General features: G+C 38.7%; 2 protein-coding genes across 2 annotated transcripts in view; both read right to left on the bottom strand.

The window, feature by feature from the left end:
• LOC110058992 (alpha-N-acetylgalactosaminidase-like) overlaps positions 1-6068 on the bottom strand; it is a 9085-nt gene extending 3017 nt beyond the window's left edge. The window contains exons 1-10 of the mRNA XM_089295175.1: positions 5900-6068; positions 4645-4714; positions 4474-4555; positions 4136-4228; positions 3771-3807; positions 3317-3381; positions 2701-2868; positions 2186-2245; positions 1645-1746; positions 282-356 (exon numbers count right to left, since the gene is read on the bottom strand). Coding sequence (XP_089151301.1) covers positions 282-356; positions 1645-1746; positions 2186-2245; positions 2701-2868; positions 3317-3381; positions 3771-3807; positions 4136-4228; positions 4474-4555; positions 4645-4714; positions 5900-5996 — 849 coding nt within the window. The 5' untranslated portion in view covers positions 5997-6068. The remainder of the gene's footprint in view (positions 1-281; positions 357-1644; positions 1747-2185; positions 2246-2700; positions 2869-3316; positions 3382-3770; positions 3808-4135; positions 4229-4473; positions 4556-4644; positions 4715-5899) is intronic.
• A 6372-nt stretch (positions 6069-12440) lies between these two features.
• Positions 12441-13647, bottom strand: LOC110058988 (uncharacterized). The gene has a single exon (XM_020765652.2). It carries the CDS (start codon positions 13596-13598, stop codon positions 12849-12851), a length of 750 nt encoding a protein of 249 aa, XP_020621311.2. The 5' UTR covers positions 13599-13647; the 3' UTR covers positions 12441-12848.
• Positions 13648-17065: the final 3418 nt, after the last annotated feature.

Here is a 17065-nt window from a genome sequence, read left to right as displayed (position 1 = left end):
AGTTACCTGTTTTCTCGTTTCCCACCAGTGGCACGTGTTTTCATGGGCTTGTCAGAGCTTCCCTGGCTTGCCACGCTTGCCACAGCTCATATCTCTTCCCGCGTTTGGCAACTTTTGTAAGTCTTCATTTAAAGGCACGATGAGCGCAAAATATTACTTAATAAGCTTTATTGCACTAACCACTAGAGGCCTTCAACAATCTTACTTTTCCTTGTCAGAAACATTTGATATCGCAAAGTTCTTTTCACACTTCTTTGCTACGCGTCATGTCGAATACTTACAGATGCCATTATTGCCCACAGAGCAAACTGCAATTTGGACTGCTCATAACTCAAACCAAAGTTACCAATGATCAGCTGAAAGAATTCGAACAATATGCATGATTATCCTTCACTTTGTTTTCACTGCCAGAAATAATGTGGTACAATGGAGTCTGAGACAATTTTCTCTCTTGTCAGCGATTATCAATATATACTGTAAAACAAAACCCAGTCATCTACATGGGCTGCGGAGCAGGGGAGGCGGCGGGGGGCGCTGTAGTTCCCCTTCAACGAAAATTTTGGGGTTCAGTCCCTCCCCCCCCCCCCCCCCCCCCCCACTCAATATCTCGGTGTCGAAAATGTCACTAGCGCAGCATAAAATTGATTGGGTAAGGTATTCCGTTTCGTGATTTGCCCGAAGTACGCCAGGTTGCAAATATAACAACCATTTGCTAAGCTCTCAACAAAATTCCTGTCAGCAAAACGCTACTAGATGAGGTCCACAAACTGTTAAGATTGTACTTGGCATTACTTGTGGCAGCGGCGACTTCCGAGGGCACATTTTCTGCCTTAGGAAGACTAAAAACCTATATTGGAAACACCATAAAGCGGGATCGTCTAAACAACTGCCTCCTTCTGCATTGTCATAAGTCTATTACGGACACACTGAACACTGTAGACGTCGAAAAGAAGTTTGTTTGTGCAAACGAACAACGCAAAAGACATTTTGGAAAATACGAGTAGAGGTATACGCTTAGTTTAACGATGTTTCAAAACGCTCCGCCACCGCCTCTGATCTATAAGAACCTAGATTTTCCAGGTTAACTTAAAAAGGTTCTTTAATAATATATAGTGCCTGCTGAGAATTAACGTTATTTACTTTTTTTTAAGTTCTTGTTTTCTTATTAGTCTCATTCTCAGTGTAATTATAACTGGCTATTTAATTTACTAAAGCAGGGAGGGTTCTACTGAAGAACTGAGTAAGTTATCTGTATAAACTATGCATTGTGGATCTTCCAATTTTAGTTCAATCTTCCCAACTATCTCCGCTATCTCCGATTTCTTTTCTTAGGTTGTTTTTTTAGAACATTTCCAATTCGATATCCAATTTTTATGAGAACGCTATTACCTTTTTAAGCTTTTTAATTTTGTAAACATTTCAGCGTATCTTTTAAAGTAGTTAGTTTTTTATAGATATATATTATTTTATTCACGCTCTTTTATTTTACGTTATACAGGGCCCCCGTTGATAGCAGTCCTGCGACTGAAGGGGTCACCCTGTTTAAATATCGATTATTATTATTATTATTATTAACTTAATAAACTTTGCTTTTGTCGGAAAGATAAAGGAACAGAGCATACTCTCTCTCGAGAGTCAACTGACCATATCAGGATCATTCCAGTGTCCTTTGCCTGCTGCTGGTATTAAGTCATCCTGCATGTCACCATACCAGTTGAAAATGTTCACAACACTTTGGAATGAATCCTTCAATGGAAAAAAAAAAGAAATGTAAAACGACTTTAATGGAAGTAGAATTTCCAAACTGAAGAGTGGTATCGCTGTCTCTTGGGCTAGCAAAGGGTCCTTCAATGATTGTTATCCCCTAAGGAAGCTATACGATTTCCAGAAGCATAGCGCTATTAGTTATATATAGACTTGCCACTCACGGCTTAGTATATTTTTTCCCAGCATTTTTAATGTTGGAAACATTCAAGGATTTGAATAGCAAAAGTTGAGGAGAAGCAACCTATTAAATTCGCCATCTTTCAGGGTTCCTTTCAACTCTGCGTTTAAACCCATTTTAGGTTAGTCTATCCCAGCGTAGTTAACAGTAGGGAAGCGCAGTATCAAGAGAGGATGGAAATTCTCTTTTGATAGTGTATGCCAGGCACAAGTGTCAAAAACGTAAAAAATGTCTCCCTACCTGAATATCACCGTAATTTCGCCATAAGTTGCAATGTTGTGCAATTTTCTTGTAGTCTGGCTAAAGTGGAGAAGCTAGAAATTTGAATGATGAACTATGTAGCCTGGTTTGATTAAGCGGGCTGGGGAATGGTGAAAGGTACAGGCTGCAAAAACCATTGTCTTTAAATAAGTCCATTACCAAGTTACCTTACGCTTCTGTCTCTGTTTCAAACGAGTTCTCGTTCAAAACCTTTCACATGAAAATGAGTTGGATCTGCTTGCAAATGTATGACCCTGTAGGCGAAACAAATTTTTATATGAACGGGTTCCAACGACTACCCGTTTTGACACGGAGGCAAAAGGCAACTCGAAGATGGCCTATTGCTCTAATGGTCTCATTTACAGTAGAAACATTGGCTTATTTACAAGCAACAAAGCAAAGAAGCAATATTCACACGATGGTTCAGAAGTCTTTACGTTAGAATGACAGGACGTATGTATTTGACTGACTTGGTAAAATATCCTAATACTCACCGTGATATTCATATAGACTTGATACGCGGGCCAGCTACATGAGAACATGATAGGGTGACCCGTCTCGTTCAGCGCTCGGGAAAATTTTGGATATCCTTTGTCCATCTTTAGTGGGTTTGCATAGCAACCGTCCAACTTTAGGTAGTCTACTCCCCAATCTGCAAATGTCTGGAAAATAGAAGAATCTGGCTGTAATATGGGACGAAGAATTACATGGGTAATTCAGTTATACGATTACCATTTTTTGGATGATTGTTCAAATACCTTACTATTGTTATTAAGCAAAGACTGACTAAATTTAGCCATCTAATTTTCCGCAGGTTTAATCGGCTGTCAAATTTGGCAATTTAATCTTCGTGTTTTAGATTGATTTTGGCGCTATCTCGACTTAACGTAAGGTTCTAAGCGAAGTTTAATATTTTAAATTTAGCAAATAGCTCAGCAATTTTTCACGGCATCGCTAAATTTAGTTATCGTTAAAAATAGTAACGTTAAAGTAGATGGCAACATTTTTTAATAGGAAATGTTCGCAGATTATTATAAGAGCAGGCAAGGTGAATTGCGAGGTCATGTACGCAGCCCGTAAAATATAAGCATTGTGGTAATTTTGAGAGACCTGTGCATCTTTCTTTATATGCTTGATACTGCCTGGGTACCCTGCACATGTCTTGGTTCCATAATCTGCAATATGCATAAATGAACGTGCGAAACGTTAGTGAAAGCCTCTCTTAGTATCACTAAATAGACCAGCCCCATCTCATTTCTCGAGTAAAAAAGCTGGGTTGGAGTCTAGTGGCCCATCAGTGACTGGGAATATTGCTACTCCCAACTGGATGGGATACTAATTCATGGCAGGGTCACCGCGGCTCTAAAGTCACTGGCACATTTACACCTGGGTGGAGAGAGGCACTGTTGGAGTAAAGTGTCTTGTCCAAGAACACAACACGATGTCCCCGGCCAGGCCTCGAACCCGGACCGCTCGGTCGCCTCCCGTACTCGCACAAGACTTTTAAAAGAGTTAATCACGAAGTGACCGGCTTAATTATATTTCAAGAATGGTATGTATTTACCTGCATAGATTCCAAGTTTGAGCCCCTTGGAATGAACCTGCAAATATTAATGATACACATTTCTTTGTGTTCAGCCGTCTGTGCTCTATCGGCCTGCGAGCAGGCACGCCTTTGAGTCACGCGCGAGCGGCGATGAGCGATGTCCGCGAGCGAAGCGATATCGCGATGAGAAGCAATTTGGGTGCGGAAGCTCGCGCATGCGCTCCCTAAACTCAACCTCGTCCAACCGTCGTCTCCTCGACAATTTCAACATGGCGGCTCATGGGACGAGGTTGGAGCCAGCTCATAGGCTAGCTGTCTATTTGCAGAAGTTATTTGGAGTAAGGTAACTAAATGTACAGCAAAAATTGCTTTGTGATACGTACGTAATCTGCCAGCCTTTTTATTCCACTTGGAAATCGTTTGGGATCCGCCTGGAGGCGACCGTCTTTTGTTCTGCTCATTGCTGACCAGCAATCCTAATTTGTAAAATATTTCATCCAGATACTGATTAAAAACAGTACAAAATATGTTTAAGTAAACCTTCACGCCTCAAACAATTTTCTGCATGTTGAAATAATGGACAAAGTTTTGCAGTTTAACTCTTACTTTAAAACATGTGGAAAACATGTAAAAAGTATTTTGATATTAGAAAGTGTGAGCACGACGCCATTTTGTAACGACGCCATTTTGAATTTTATGACGTCACACAACGAACACTTACATCGATACAGACGTACTTATATCCAGCATCTCTGTATCCGCCGTATGCCATCGCATCAGCCATTTCCATGTACAGCCTCTCGCTGTCAAAATAATAAGACTGTTAGATGCTGTGTCGTGTACAGAAAGTCGAATAACTTGCCCAGCAGCAAATTTTTGTTTTGTCTTCTACCTGATGCAGTTTCGAGGATCATTTTCACAGTCTGTGACGCAACGAAATCTCTCCCACGACATCCATCCCACTGGAAAGTAGAATAGAAGAAAAGAAACTGATTGACATAACAGTCAAGAGGAGGTAAATCATTAAGGGAGACCATTGGATCGTCACCGTTAACAACCCATGAATTTTTTTTAAGGTAGCTTCTGACGGTTTCTGGTTCTTTCAAGCATGTATAATTTTATGGATAAATAACGACGCTAGTTATCACTTAGGTCTGTATTAATGGCATCAAACGAATTGGCAATCAGTTTTTTAACAAGCTGAGGTCATCATCCTGATCTAAAAGGCTGCCACATCCGGTCATATCCGAGCGGGTTTCCTCAGAAAATCAGTTTTGTGATTGTAGCGAATCGAAAACATTACGGGTGACGAAATCGAAGACAGGCGAGCGAAATTTGTTGTGTTCTTAAGTACAGTCCCTGAACCATCCCTCTCTCGCCTTATATAGAGACTGAACCCAGGCGGGAGGAGAGAGAGTCCACAGTCCAGGATAACGTACATGCGCATGCTCAAAAAGAACCAATCAAAGTGTGGTTTGTTTAGGACACTCAGTAAAATGAGGTTAATGACGGAATGGAAATTGAATATAGAGGAATGAACGTCTAATACTTAACGGCAGTAGAGTGAGTGCTTTTATAACGACTGTAGAATAAATATGAACATATATTAATATAGAACATGTTAAAATGATAGATATGAGAGTGCTAGGACGGTTGAATTTATCCTTATTTGACGGTTTAGACCGAACCAATTTCGATCCTTCATTTTAGGTAAGAGAGTAAAAAACAAAATATACGAGGACTGAAATCATTGATGAAAAAGACATTTAAGAGCCTTGAAGTTTATTACTGAAGTAGAAAATTTGTCGAAGATGTGGATCAATTAAGATAATTGCTACAGACACCTAATTTGTTTTTCTTTCAATGTTTAAATTGCCTAGACAGGTGCCAGGCAGGTACTAGAAAAGCAATCTTTACGTACCCAGTGACTTGATGTAAGTTATATGAACGAAAGCCAATAAACAGTGAGTTTCACGCGGGAAAATAAAGTATTTGCTGTAGATGTCACAACGATCTTGGTACTATACGTTAATGAGTCGTATAATGCTAAGGCTTACAGATTAGATACCCTAAAATTTCTACCGAATCATCGACTGTGCAGTCATACACTCCTAAAATAACTGATTATCCATATTAGCTCTACTTACTTGGTGGAGTGACTGCGAGCCCATTGTCCAGCGAATTGACGTGTTGGAAAAGCGAGGAAAATAGGTAAAGAACAGCTGTTTTTCTCAAAATTTGCATCGCTGTTCGTTAGCTGTCTTCGTTTTGAAATTAATTTCAAGTGGCAGCTTTTCTTTATTGGAAACAAATGAACCGTGACCTCAATGGAAAATCATCATTGCTGGTGTTTTAAAGCTGTCATTTGATATTTAACTAGCAAGCAAAACAAACATGCTGTGTTCTTTGCCAAGACACTTTACTCTGACGTTGCCTGTATGCACCCGGGAGCGTAAATTGGTACCGGTAATTGAGAAGGCGTTGTGTGATAAAATTTTGGAATTACCGGCAATGAAACAGCATTCTTCCAGTGGAGGTAGGAGCATTTCTAGGCTACTTCGCGCTGGTTGAGATGAGCTTTATCTTTTCCTTAACTTGATCAGCTGGATCGCATTTAATAGAACTGAGAGAAGAAATACTAAAATCCCTTTTTATGTTGTTGGAAAGCAGGGTGTCAGCCTTGAGTTGGTGGCCAATTTTAAAACTATATTTCGGGCATCGAACTGATTTGCTTTACTAATGCGCGATGCACAGGTGTCAGTCGACTTTAAAACTAGAAAATAACTGAAATATTGCTCTTGGAAATATCAGCAGATGTCCCATTGTAAGATGCAGCAAAGGCTAGTAAGTAGATATAAAAAGAATAAACATTTACTTTGAAAAGTGCAAATCTCATCTACGGTTTTCTTTTACGCAAAAAGACGAACATTCGGTCCCGAACTCGCCCGGGTCGCGGGATCACTGCGCCTAAACAAAATATATTCCGAGGTGTTCAGTTACGTCCAAAAAAAACCGCTTTCGCGGTTTTGGAAATCCCTTGAGGGTCTACTGTGACGCAAAGTTTACTCACGCGGACAACCCTAGCGGCGTTACACGCAGTTTTATCATCGACAAAAACCTCCACGCATCGCGCGTGGTAACGTCATCCGCGGAAAAACTGGGTGTTACATCTTAAAATAATTTGAGAGGGATCATCTTGGGAATAAGGCTGATATGGAGGATTAACTCTCTTATCTTTCATCCTCTAATGGTTAAGCCTGGCTCTAAACGTACTTGGAATATCTTATTAGAATCTGGCCTGTTTTTTTCAATACCGAGTTAAATATTTTAGGAAATGTACATGACGTATTACGTGCGGATTAAATACTCATCGCGTCACGATCAGATTTTTGACGTTAAATATATATTGGCTAGAATATTGTTGCTCTGGTGCGGTGAAATAAAATGTGCCAAAATATGGAGACATGTAGATACCAAGTTTGAACTTGTTTGAAACATTTTAGGGATCTCCTAGATCCGAGCGTAGTTGCCCACCCAAAAGTATTTGCCAAGTATCCACTCGCCCTAGGGTAGATTGCCCTCCGAGACTACAGGGAAGTGGAATGGTAACTGAGGACTTGCGTAACATGCGGACAAACCTTAGATTGCATGCGAAGCAGTCTAACGTTATATATTGAGAAGATGTCCGATTGAAATAACAAGAATTGCTGAAAATAATTGTGTACTCTTGAAAATGCTAGTGATAATATTTTACTCTGAAAATATTCTGTCACTTTGGTAATCCGATAAGTTGACACTGACGCGGAGAACATTAAAAATGATATCCTATTAGCGAGTGGTGTCGATAGGTTTAATGTTAGCTGCGTGAAAATGACATTTACAGACATAGCGGCCAAGAAAAATAAACGAAGTATAGATTGCTTTAATTTTTTTTCAGTAAGAGTCATTTCTCGACAAACTTGTCAACGGCATTGACCAAGCTCAATATGGAGCTCGATTTGTGCAAACAATTAAATATTTTTAAAGAAGATTATCTGAAAATCGTTTGAAATTGACTGAGACTGTAATTAAGTGGCCCATTATCAACTGTTTCCTCTACGGCACGCGCATCAACTGTTTTGACTACGGCGTTTTTTGATTACACTACGCAGTAGTCGGTCACTCTATTACTGCTGCTCTTTTACAACTACGTCTTGCCCCAGTGTGGCTGATAGTATCTTCACACCATCTTTTTCTGTAAGATTTTAGCAGCTACAACTGTAGTGTACCGTGGTCAATGTCATGATTTTATTTCAAGAGACGTGTTAAAAATGGCATCAACAAAATTCTACATGTGACGTTTTTATGTATATTTTTGTTAGTGGAGTTAATTTTCGAGGGTATAATTTTGCGAACACTTTATTTTGGCTGGAAATGTTTTGAGCGAATCGTGGAAAAAACCGCAAAAATGGCAAAAATCAGAAAAATTAGAACCCACAAAAATTTCGTGTCACAAGGTACTGAGTATAAACTGAAGTCAGAAGTTTAAAATCCCTTGTTCTTCTTTATGTTTAAAACTTAATTGCAAAACAATATACGATAACATTGCCTTAAATAGCAATGCTTCGACTTTGTCACTTGAGAGGGGAAATTTTCTTCCGTAATTGGACAATAAAAAAATGCCCCGAGGTTGAAATCTCTCGTTCTACCCTTTTTTAACCTCATTAAAAAATAATAATAATTAAAAAAAAAAAAAAAAAAACGAAAATAATTCTTAAATGGCGATACACCTTCGGTGTCACATCAGATGTTAACTAAAAAAATTGATCACCTCTTGGGCTGATGCTGTGCTTCTCAGTGAGAAATTGTTTTGTACATGTTTAGCGTATGTTTAGAGAGCTTTCATTATTTCTATAACAACTGAAGACCCGTTGTTCTGTGTCAGTTCTTTCGTTAAGAGAATTCATAAATTTCGATTTCAAAATGTCGTTGTAAGACGAATTTAAAACTGCCGTAGTTTCCTTGCACTTTAGTGCGGCCTATACGGCTGCGGTTTCGACAAAGATTGCCCCATGAAAGCGTGAGAGCGTACACAAGAGTGTCGATTGGTATTAAGGGTTGTAATAATTTGGCGTTGCTTCATTGAGATTCACGGTGTTTCAGCAAGCAGGAAGAAATACACGTGTTGGCTTGATTACATGTGTTGGGCGCTGTTTCCTTCACGCTAAAACATCTAAAGCTTCAGTCAAGCAACTGTAAGCCTCCATTACCTGTAATACCGCCTAAGCTTTCAATTTACGCTTTCGTATAAGACCTTATTTCTATAAACAGCTGTATATAAACGTGTTAGCTACAATGCAAAGACAGAAGCTGGCATAGGGTTTGTGTTCCCATGGTTATCGAGACATATTACGTGCTCGTTAATTAAATAATCTCTTTTAAATTTTTCTCACGTGCACAGCCCAAGCTACTTTACACGCATTTTTATCCTCCACAAAAACTTCCACGCATCGCGCGTGGTAATGTCATCCGCGGAAAAGCCGGGTTTGACATCTTAAAATAATTTGAGAGGGATTACCTTGGGAATAAGGCTGATATGGAGGATTAACTCTCTTATCTTTTATCCTCTAATGGTTAATCCTGACTCTAAACGCACCTGCATTATCCTGTTAGAATCCGGCCTGTTTTTCCAATATCGACTTAAATATTCTAGGTGTTGTACGTGACGTATTGCGTGCGAATTGAATGCTCAAGTATTCTAGCGCGTCACGATCAGATTTTTGACTTTAATTTATATACTGACTAGAATATTTTTGTGAAATGTAAGAAAATATAAACAGATATTGTAGTATTATGGGGAACAGGTAGATCTAGTACCAACTTTGAACTTGTTTGAGAAATTTAAGGGGTTTCCTATAGACCCGAGCGTAGTTGCCCACCCAAAAGTTTTTGCCAAGTATCCACTCGTCCTAGGGCAGATTGCCCTCCGACACTACAGGGAAGTGGAATGGTAACTGAGGACTTAAGTAACATACGGACAAACGTTAGATTGCATGCGATCAGAATCAGTCTAGCAGTATTAGTTTACTAACACCACCAGTTTGCAGGGAAATTTATATATTGAGAAAATGTCCGCTTGAAATAAGAAGAATTTCTGAAAATAATTGGTACTCTTTAAAATGCTAGTGATAATATTTTACACTGAAAATATTCCATCACTTTGGTAATCCGATAAGTTGACACACGCGTTCGAGAACATTAAAAAGGATATCCTATTAGCGAGTGTGTGTTGATAGCTTGAAGTCTGTTAGCTACGTGAAAATGGCATTTATAGATATAGCGGCCAAGAAAAACAAAGGAAGTATACATTCCTTTATTTATTTATTTATTTTTTTTTTCAGTAAGAGTCATTTTTCGACAAACTGGTCAACGGTATTGTCTGAACCCAATATAGAGCTCAGTTTGTGCAAACAATTACATCTTTTTAAAGAAAATTATCTGGAAATCGTTTGAAATTCCCTGAGACTGAAATTAAGTGGGCCATTATCAACTGTTTCCTCTAGCTACGGCACGCGAAGCTAAGTACTTTGATTTCTTTTGTTTTTGTCGGCCAGTGTTTCTCGTAATTTCAACTAATTGATTTTTTTCGGGTTGTAATCTTGTACTGTTAACCATTATCTTGAATTATTCTCTCGTCATCTCTGCTTACAACTTCTATTTCTGTTAATAACAGTGCAACCACTACTGTGTGGCAGGAAGTCTAATTTTGCGGATCGCCGAATTTTTTGTATTTTGCGGGAAAGATTTTAACATCAACGAAATTCTACATGTGAGGTTTTCATGTACATTTTTGTCAGTGGAGTTACTTTATGAAGGTATAATTTTGCGAGACCTATATTTTTGCTGGAAACGTTTTGAGCGAATCGTGGAGAAAACCGCAAAAATCGCAAAAATCAGAAAAATTAGAACCCACAAAAATTTTGTGTCACAAGGTAGAGAGTATAAAAAAGTTAGAAATACGACAAACAGGATCACGAGTTTAAAATCCCTTTTTGTACCCTATTTTTAAAACTTAATTGCAAAACAAAAATATACCTAACATTGCCTTAAATAGCAATAAATCGACTGTGCAACTTGAGAGGGGAAGTTTTCTTCCATAATTGGACTATGAAAAAATGCCCCGAGGTTGAAATCTCTTGCTCTACCCTTTTTTAACCTCATTAAAAAATAATAATAATTAAAAAAAAAAAAACGAAAAAAATTGTTAAATGGCAATACACCCTCTGTGTCACATCAGATGTCACGACTAAAAAAATTTATCACCTCTTGGGCTGACGCTGTGCTTCTGAAAAATTGTTTTGTACATGTTCAGCGTATGTTTAGAGAGCTTTCATTATTCCTATAACAACTGAAGACCCGTTGTTCTGTGTCAGTTCTTTCGTTAAGAGAATTCATAAATTTCGATTTCAAAATGTCGTTGTAAGACGAATTTAAAACTGCCGTAGTTTCCTTGCACTTTAGTGCGGACTATACGGCTGCGGTTTCAACAAAGATTGTCCCATGAAAGCGTAAAAGCGTACACATGAATGTCGATTGGTATTAAGGATTGTAATAATTTGGCGTTGCTTAAGGCGGGGGCTAACATGAAGGCCATATTTTTGCTGGGTATTGTGGGTTTGACTGCAAATATCTCGTTCACGTTTCAAGGAGTGAAAAATCTCTCTGCTCATTTCACATAGCTACGTTTTGGGCTGTTTTGTAACTTTTTTGGTGATTTTTGGGTACATTTGGGGATAAATAGTTTTTCTCAAAGGATTAGTAAAATTTATGGAAATAGGAAATTTTGAAGATTTGATGTTGCTTTAAAATTAGGATTTCAAGTTAGAAATTGGTAGACGTACACCAAACAGTTGCCCACCAACCCGAGGTGCCCTTTTGGGGGCAATCAACTGTCTGGTGGTGTTCCAAACCCCTTTTTATCCTTTTAATCCCTCTTTAAACTTCCTAAAATTTCACTTAAATTCATGTGTACCCCCGTCTTAACTGAGGTTCACGGTGTTTCAGCAAGCAGGAAGAAATACACGTGTTGGCTTGATTACATGTGTTGGCGCTGTTTCCTTCACGCTAAAACATCTAAAGCTTCAATCAAGCAACCGGAAGCCACCATTACCTGTAATACCGCAAAGACTTTCAATTTACGCTTTCGTGTACGACACCTTTTCTATAAACAGCTGCATATAGACGTGCTACAACACAAAGACAGAAGCTGGCATAGAATTTGTGTTATTATGGTTATCGAGACATCTTGCGTGCAAGTTAATTGAATAATCGCTTTTGAAGCAGCCGTGAACTAGTTACAAACACTTCATATGTTGACACTTGCAATCAATCATGCTAGCCCGAGGGCTTCGCTTTATCTGACAACAAGATAAGTCTGAGGTGAAAAATTGAAATTGAAATTCCGTGCTACAAGCATCTCAAATCACGAAACGTCGAAATGAAATGAAAAAACAAAGTCCTAACTTATGGTTTGAAAGTACGGGATTTGTCTATTTTAGAGACGTTTGCCAGCCATGAAATCACGCCTTTACTTCATGGTATCTAAAATCAAATCTCCGCTAGCTTGTTCAGTTACAACTTAGTTGTTTTCCATTTGCAAGTTTTGCAAGATCGTTTTACGCCAAAACATTGACAGACTATGAAACTCGATTTGAAAACGTATCAAACCATTTTATTTAACATTACAGAACATGTACAACTTGAAATCAAGTAGTTGACCACTTGTGCAGAAGAGATGACCAATATTGTTTCCATTCGTCTTTTGTGTCCTTATCTTAATTATTTGCCGGCGTTTTATCGACTAGATGGGCGTAATTCAGAGCTTATCACAGATGCAATCGCGGACAGTATCAACCACATTGACATCCTTAATAAAACCAAATCTGTTTAGCTTAGCGATTAACCCTGTCAATGTCCACAAGATTAATTCCACGCGGGTGAACTGCAGCACAGATTTACACCATCCAAGTTCAACATGGCAAAATTCTCCCGCTTTGCTAAAGAGAGCTGCGAACCAACCGAAATATTCCTCTCTATTTTCGCTTCCATACTCTCTGTCTATACTATGGTCATGACTCGTTTTCGTCCACGAATCTTCCGCACCAAATTGCTGTCTGTAAAGCCGTCTCGAATGTGGGTTATACTCGCGCCTTTCTCGATCAGAAAGCGCGCGCAGTCAAACTCGCCCTCGTAAACCGCAGCGTCCAACGGCGAAGATCCATCTTTGTCTCGTACTTCCAGCTGCGCGCCTTTCGTCACAAGATACTGGAGGCATTCAAAGCTTCCCGTACTTGCCGCACGATGCAAAGCGTAGAAACCGTCAACGCCGGGCTCGTTGATATCCACATTTGTACTCTCCAGTACGGTTTTTAACGTATCGACGTCATTGTGTGTCGCTGCCCATTGCAGTAGAATCTGCGGATCAAGAGATAAACTTTGTTTTCTCCTCCGTGTCATTCTCTCATCTGGACTCAATTTATCCTTGTCCTTCAGCGCAAGTGCTGTTTTATCTTCACTTATCCTCCTCAACTTGTTGCTATTGGTAGAAAGCTTAACTGCTGTTTTCATAGCTGCGCACATGTCTACTCCAAGATGGTCAAGAACGTTTGCGTTTTTGAGCTCAACTGTTGGCCCCCAATTTTGTACGGGTTGCACGTAAATTTCTGGTATCACCAGGTCATTTTTGCCCTCGCCTGATGACGTAGATAATGTTTTGCCTTCTAAAGTTTCATTTCCTGTAGACAAACTTGTTTTGATTAAATTTTCGTCTGTGTTTATTTCGCTACTCGTCGGCCTAGGCGGTTCCATATTGCGTGTTTTCTACAAATTTTCCCTGATACTGCGTCAAGGCCTATATATGAATAAATTCTTGTGCTTTCCTTTGATAAATCACTATTTAAAGACGTCATTGTAGTATTTATCCAACTAATTGCTTTTTTCTTTCGCTATCTTTGGCTTAGGCTGGATGGACTAATTTGAAAATTCCTGTGGTAGTGAGAGGTCATCGAAAATTCTCGCCCCTCGACCGAAGTGTTTTGCCTTCCAAACGAAATATAGCGCTTGTTTTCACAAACGATTAGAGAATTTAATTCGTCTCAGGTTTTAGGACGTCTAGTGGATGCATTCCAGATTGATATAATAACTTAAACTTGCCTTGAAACATTCTTATCTTTTTGAATTCATTAGTTTACGGATAATGCGTTCGCGAATTTTTTTTTTAGCCCGAGGCAAGCTTTGGCAAAGACTAACATGATTTAATGATAGAGTCGTATGTTAATGAAGCTATTTAGCCTAGATTTGAATGATGACTCTTGCAGAACTTTTCACACTGTCTTTACCTTCCCCTGACGGCGATGTTACACAATTGTTGACTCAGCTCAAATTCTTCTCAGATGTCAGTTCATATAAAGTTCATATAAAGTTAACCGATTCTTTACTGACGGAATCGCATGACAGAATCACTACCTTCAGTTAAACTCATGTGGTCGGTTGAACGAAAGCAATTTCTGTTGTCATAATGACTTGAATTCGGGTTCCAGGAACTTCTCACATTCCTTCCTCAAAAAAACTTCTTCCGTACCCTGAAATTTCATTATGTTTACATTCAAAACAAGCTATGTTGAATTGGAGACCACACAACAATATGTTGACATTAGTTAAATGAACATAACTTCCTTAGCGCATAATGATCAGCTTAATATGATAAGATTTATCTCACCTGTTTATTCAATACTCCTTGTAAAGAAGATTCCTCCTAAAGAATTGAAAATATTAGAATCATATTCTATTGAAAAAGCATAATGTCTTATTTGGTATACTAGAATTAGGCCCATTATTATAATTAGTATAATTTGTTGTAGTTTCAGGACAAAAACCGGTGCAAATATCTTATAAAAAATTTGATCGTATCTATCTAGAACTTTGCTACGGTCTTCTGATAGTGTATGTAGCAGCTATGGATATAAATCTGATCTTTCGTGCGTGCTATTTATGTAATTATTACAATTATTATAATACAAAAATCCGAAATTAAATCTGACGATTACCATCCAACGATATATATGTAATTATTATAACAAACGAATCAGGAAAAACTGTCCTTCAAAAGTCACATCTAAAGTCCAATGATCTGTAGTCCGGTCCATAGTCATGGGTCTAAATTTTAATGTTTTCCAAATATTAGGTAGCCTTGGTAAGCGTATTGCAAGAGGTTTCCTATCATTTCTGATGGCTACTTTTAGCTGGTCGTCCCATTTGTAATAGTGATATATCTTATTCAATATTGCACCTTTTTTTACCAATGAGTAATCGAAATGTAACCTTGACTTGTTGTGTGGGCTTGCGCTCGAGCCACGCGAGTGACGCGACGCACGCACGTTACTATCACGCGCGTCTCGTACTTCGTGGTGGCCTAGGACTGCTGCTTGTTGTTTTGAGTTTTGAAGGAATAAAAATCACAGAGGGACAATTAGGCAACTTTTATTGGCATTTTCCAATTTCCGAACCGTGGGAGTATTTTTCAGTTCGAAACATTCTCTAGATCTTTTGCATATGTCGTTGATTACTAAGCGTAACAGTTTGATGTCTATCAAAAATCCTGTCTTCATTTATCAACTTTGTAAATCATGAATCAGCCGAATGAATGAAAAGTTAAATCAGACCACCTTTTTAAGAAGAAGACTCTTCCCTTTGGTATGAAACGACATTTTTAAGATCACATATAAACTTTGTATGATATGACTGTATGTCCTGTCAGGACAAGGGCAAATCACTTTGAAAAATATAACTGGCTATATAATGGCTCCGATTTACTCCATTCAAGGACAATAGATGAGTAATTGTGTAGGAAGCGACGCCAAAGGGGTGTCTGGCTCTAAGAGCAATTCATTTTCCATTATGATCATATCGTATTCAGAAATTACAGTCAAGATAATAAAAGTGCAAACAATTATGATTGTAATGTTCTAGTAAATGGTTTGAAACCAGAAGCTTAAGCAATTCGTCTAGTATATATGATCATCTGGGTGACGGAAGTTCTGAAAAGAAACTTGTTGGCGACTGACGTTTCGACAGCCTTCAAAGTCATTTTCATTTCCATCGATAATGACTGATCAGCCGAGTTTAGCTAAAATGGTATTGACTGTAAGACTCGTGTAAAGTTTGTGCAACATTCACTGGCCAGGTATTAACTCTATCTGTTCGAGGTCTGTTCTTTGGTTTTGTTTATGTCTTAAATATGTCGTTTGAAAAGGGAGCAGGTAATTGTTGACATCTGTTGAGAGGCGTTGGTTTTAAGTTGGTGTTTGAGCTTTCCAGAGTCATTCATTGAAAATAGTTTGTACTGTTGGTTAAACATTGAGCAGAGTCCCAGTCAATTCTGTATGGTCTATGAGCAATGTAATGGTTGTCATAACACGGTTTCTTGTCGTTTGTTTACGTTCAATCTCACCGATGAAGGAAGTCTGACAGTCGGAACATTTGTTCCTGTAAACTCGTTCCGTGTTTGTCGTTTGGCTATTCCCAAAAAGGTCTTGAAAAAATTACAAAAAAAAAAAAAAAGGCAGATTAAAAACAGAGCGATAGATTTACTGCATTTAAACACCAACGCCATTTTTGAGCGTGGTTTACTCGAGTGACGGAGGCACATGTGCAAGCAGAAAGACGCCATGGTAAGATGCGCATGCGCATTTAATGGATAGGCCTCGCATTCGATGCTTTCACTTCCAGTTGTATTTCAGTCTGCTTTGTACACACATGAACCAAGTGAAAATGCCACCGCAAGTCAAGTGCAAGCAAATGAAAAATTTGGGGGGGGGGGGGGGGGGGGAGAAGAGGGTGTGGGCAAACTCCTATTTTGCCTTCCTCTTTCATTGCCCCAGGATCTCCCATCGTCTTTTATCTTTGCCATCTTTGCCATCTATAGAGACGACTGGAGCTAGCGAGTAATTTGCCCACTGCCCCTGGCAAACGTTCAGAAACATAAGATTGCAGATATTGACTCAAATAAAATTGACTGATTATGGCTGCCTTCTGGGAACCGTGAAGATATAAACTGCACGTTTGAAGATGAACAGTTGTGTTTTTAAAAACAACGAACATGTTTTAACCTAAACTAATCATAAATGAAACACCAGCACTTTTTTTTTGAGGTTATTTTTTGGCTTTGCCTTACTCGAAACTTGTAATTCAAGATGTTATTATATTTCATTCGAAAAACGTTCCAGGAAATTGTAATTGTATCATACTTGGTAATTAAACAAGGTGGGAGATCCATT

The sequence above is a fragment of the Orbicella faveolata genome, unplaced genomic scaffold (assembly GCF_042242905.1).
Source record: "Orbicella faveolata isolate gen_17 unplaced genomic scaffold, um_ofav_v1 contig_26, whole genome shotgun sequence".
Taxonomy (NCBI): Eukaryota; Metazoa; Cnidaria; class Anthozoa; order Scleractinia; family Merulinidae; genus Orbicella; species Orbicella faveolata.
Note: the sequence above shows the minus strand (reverse complement) of the source record. Positions and strands in the feature narration are given on the sequence as shown.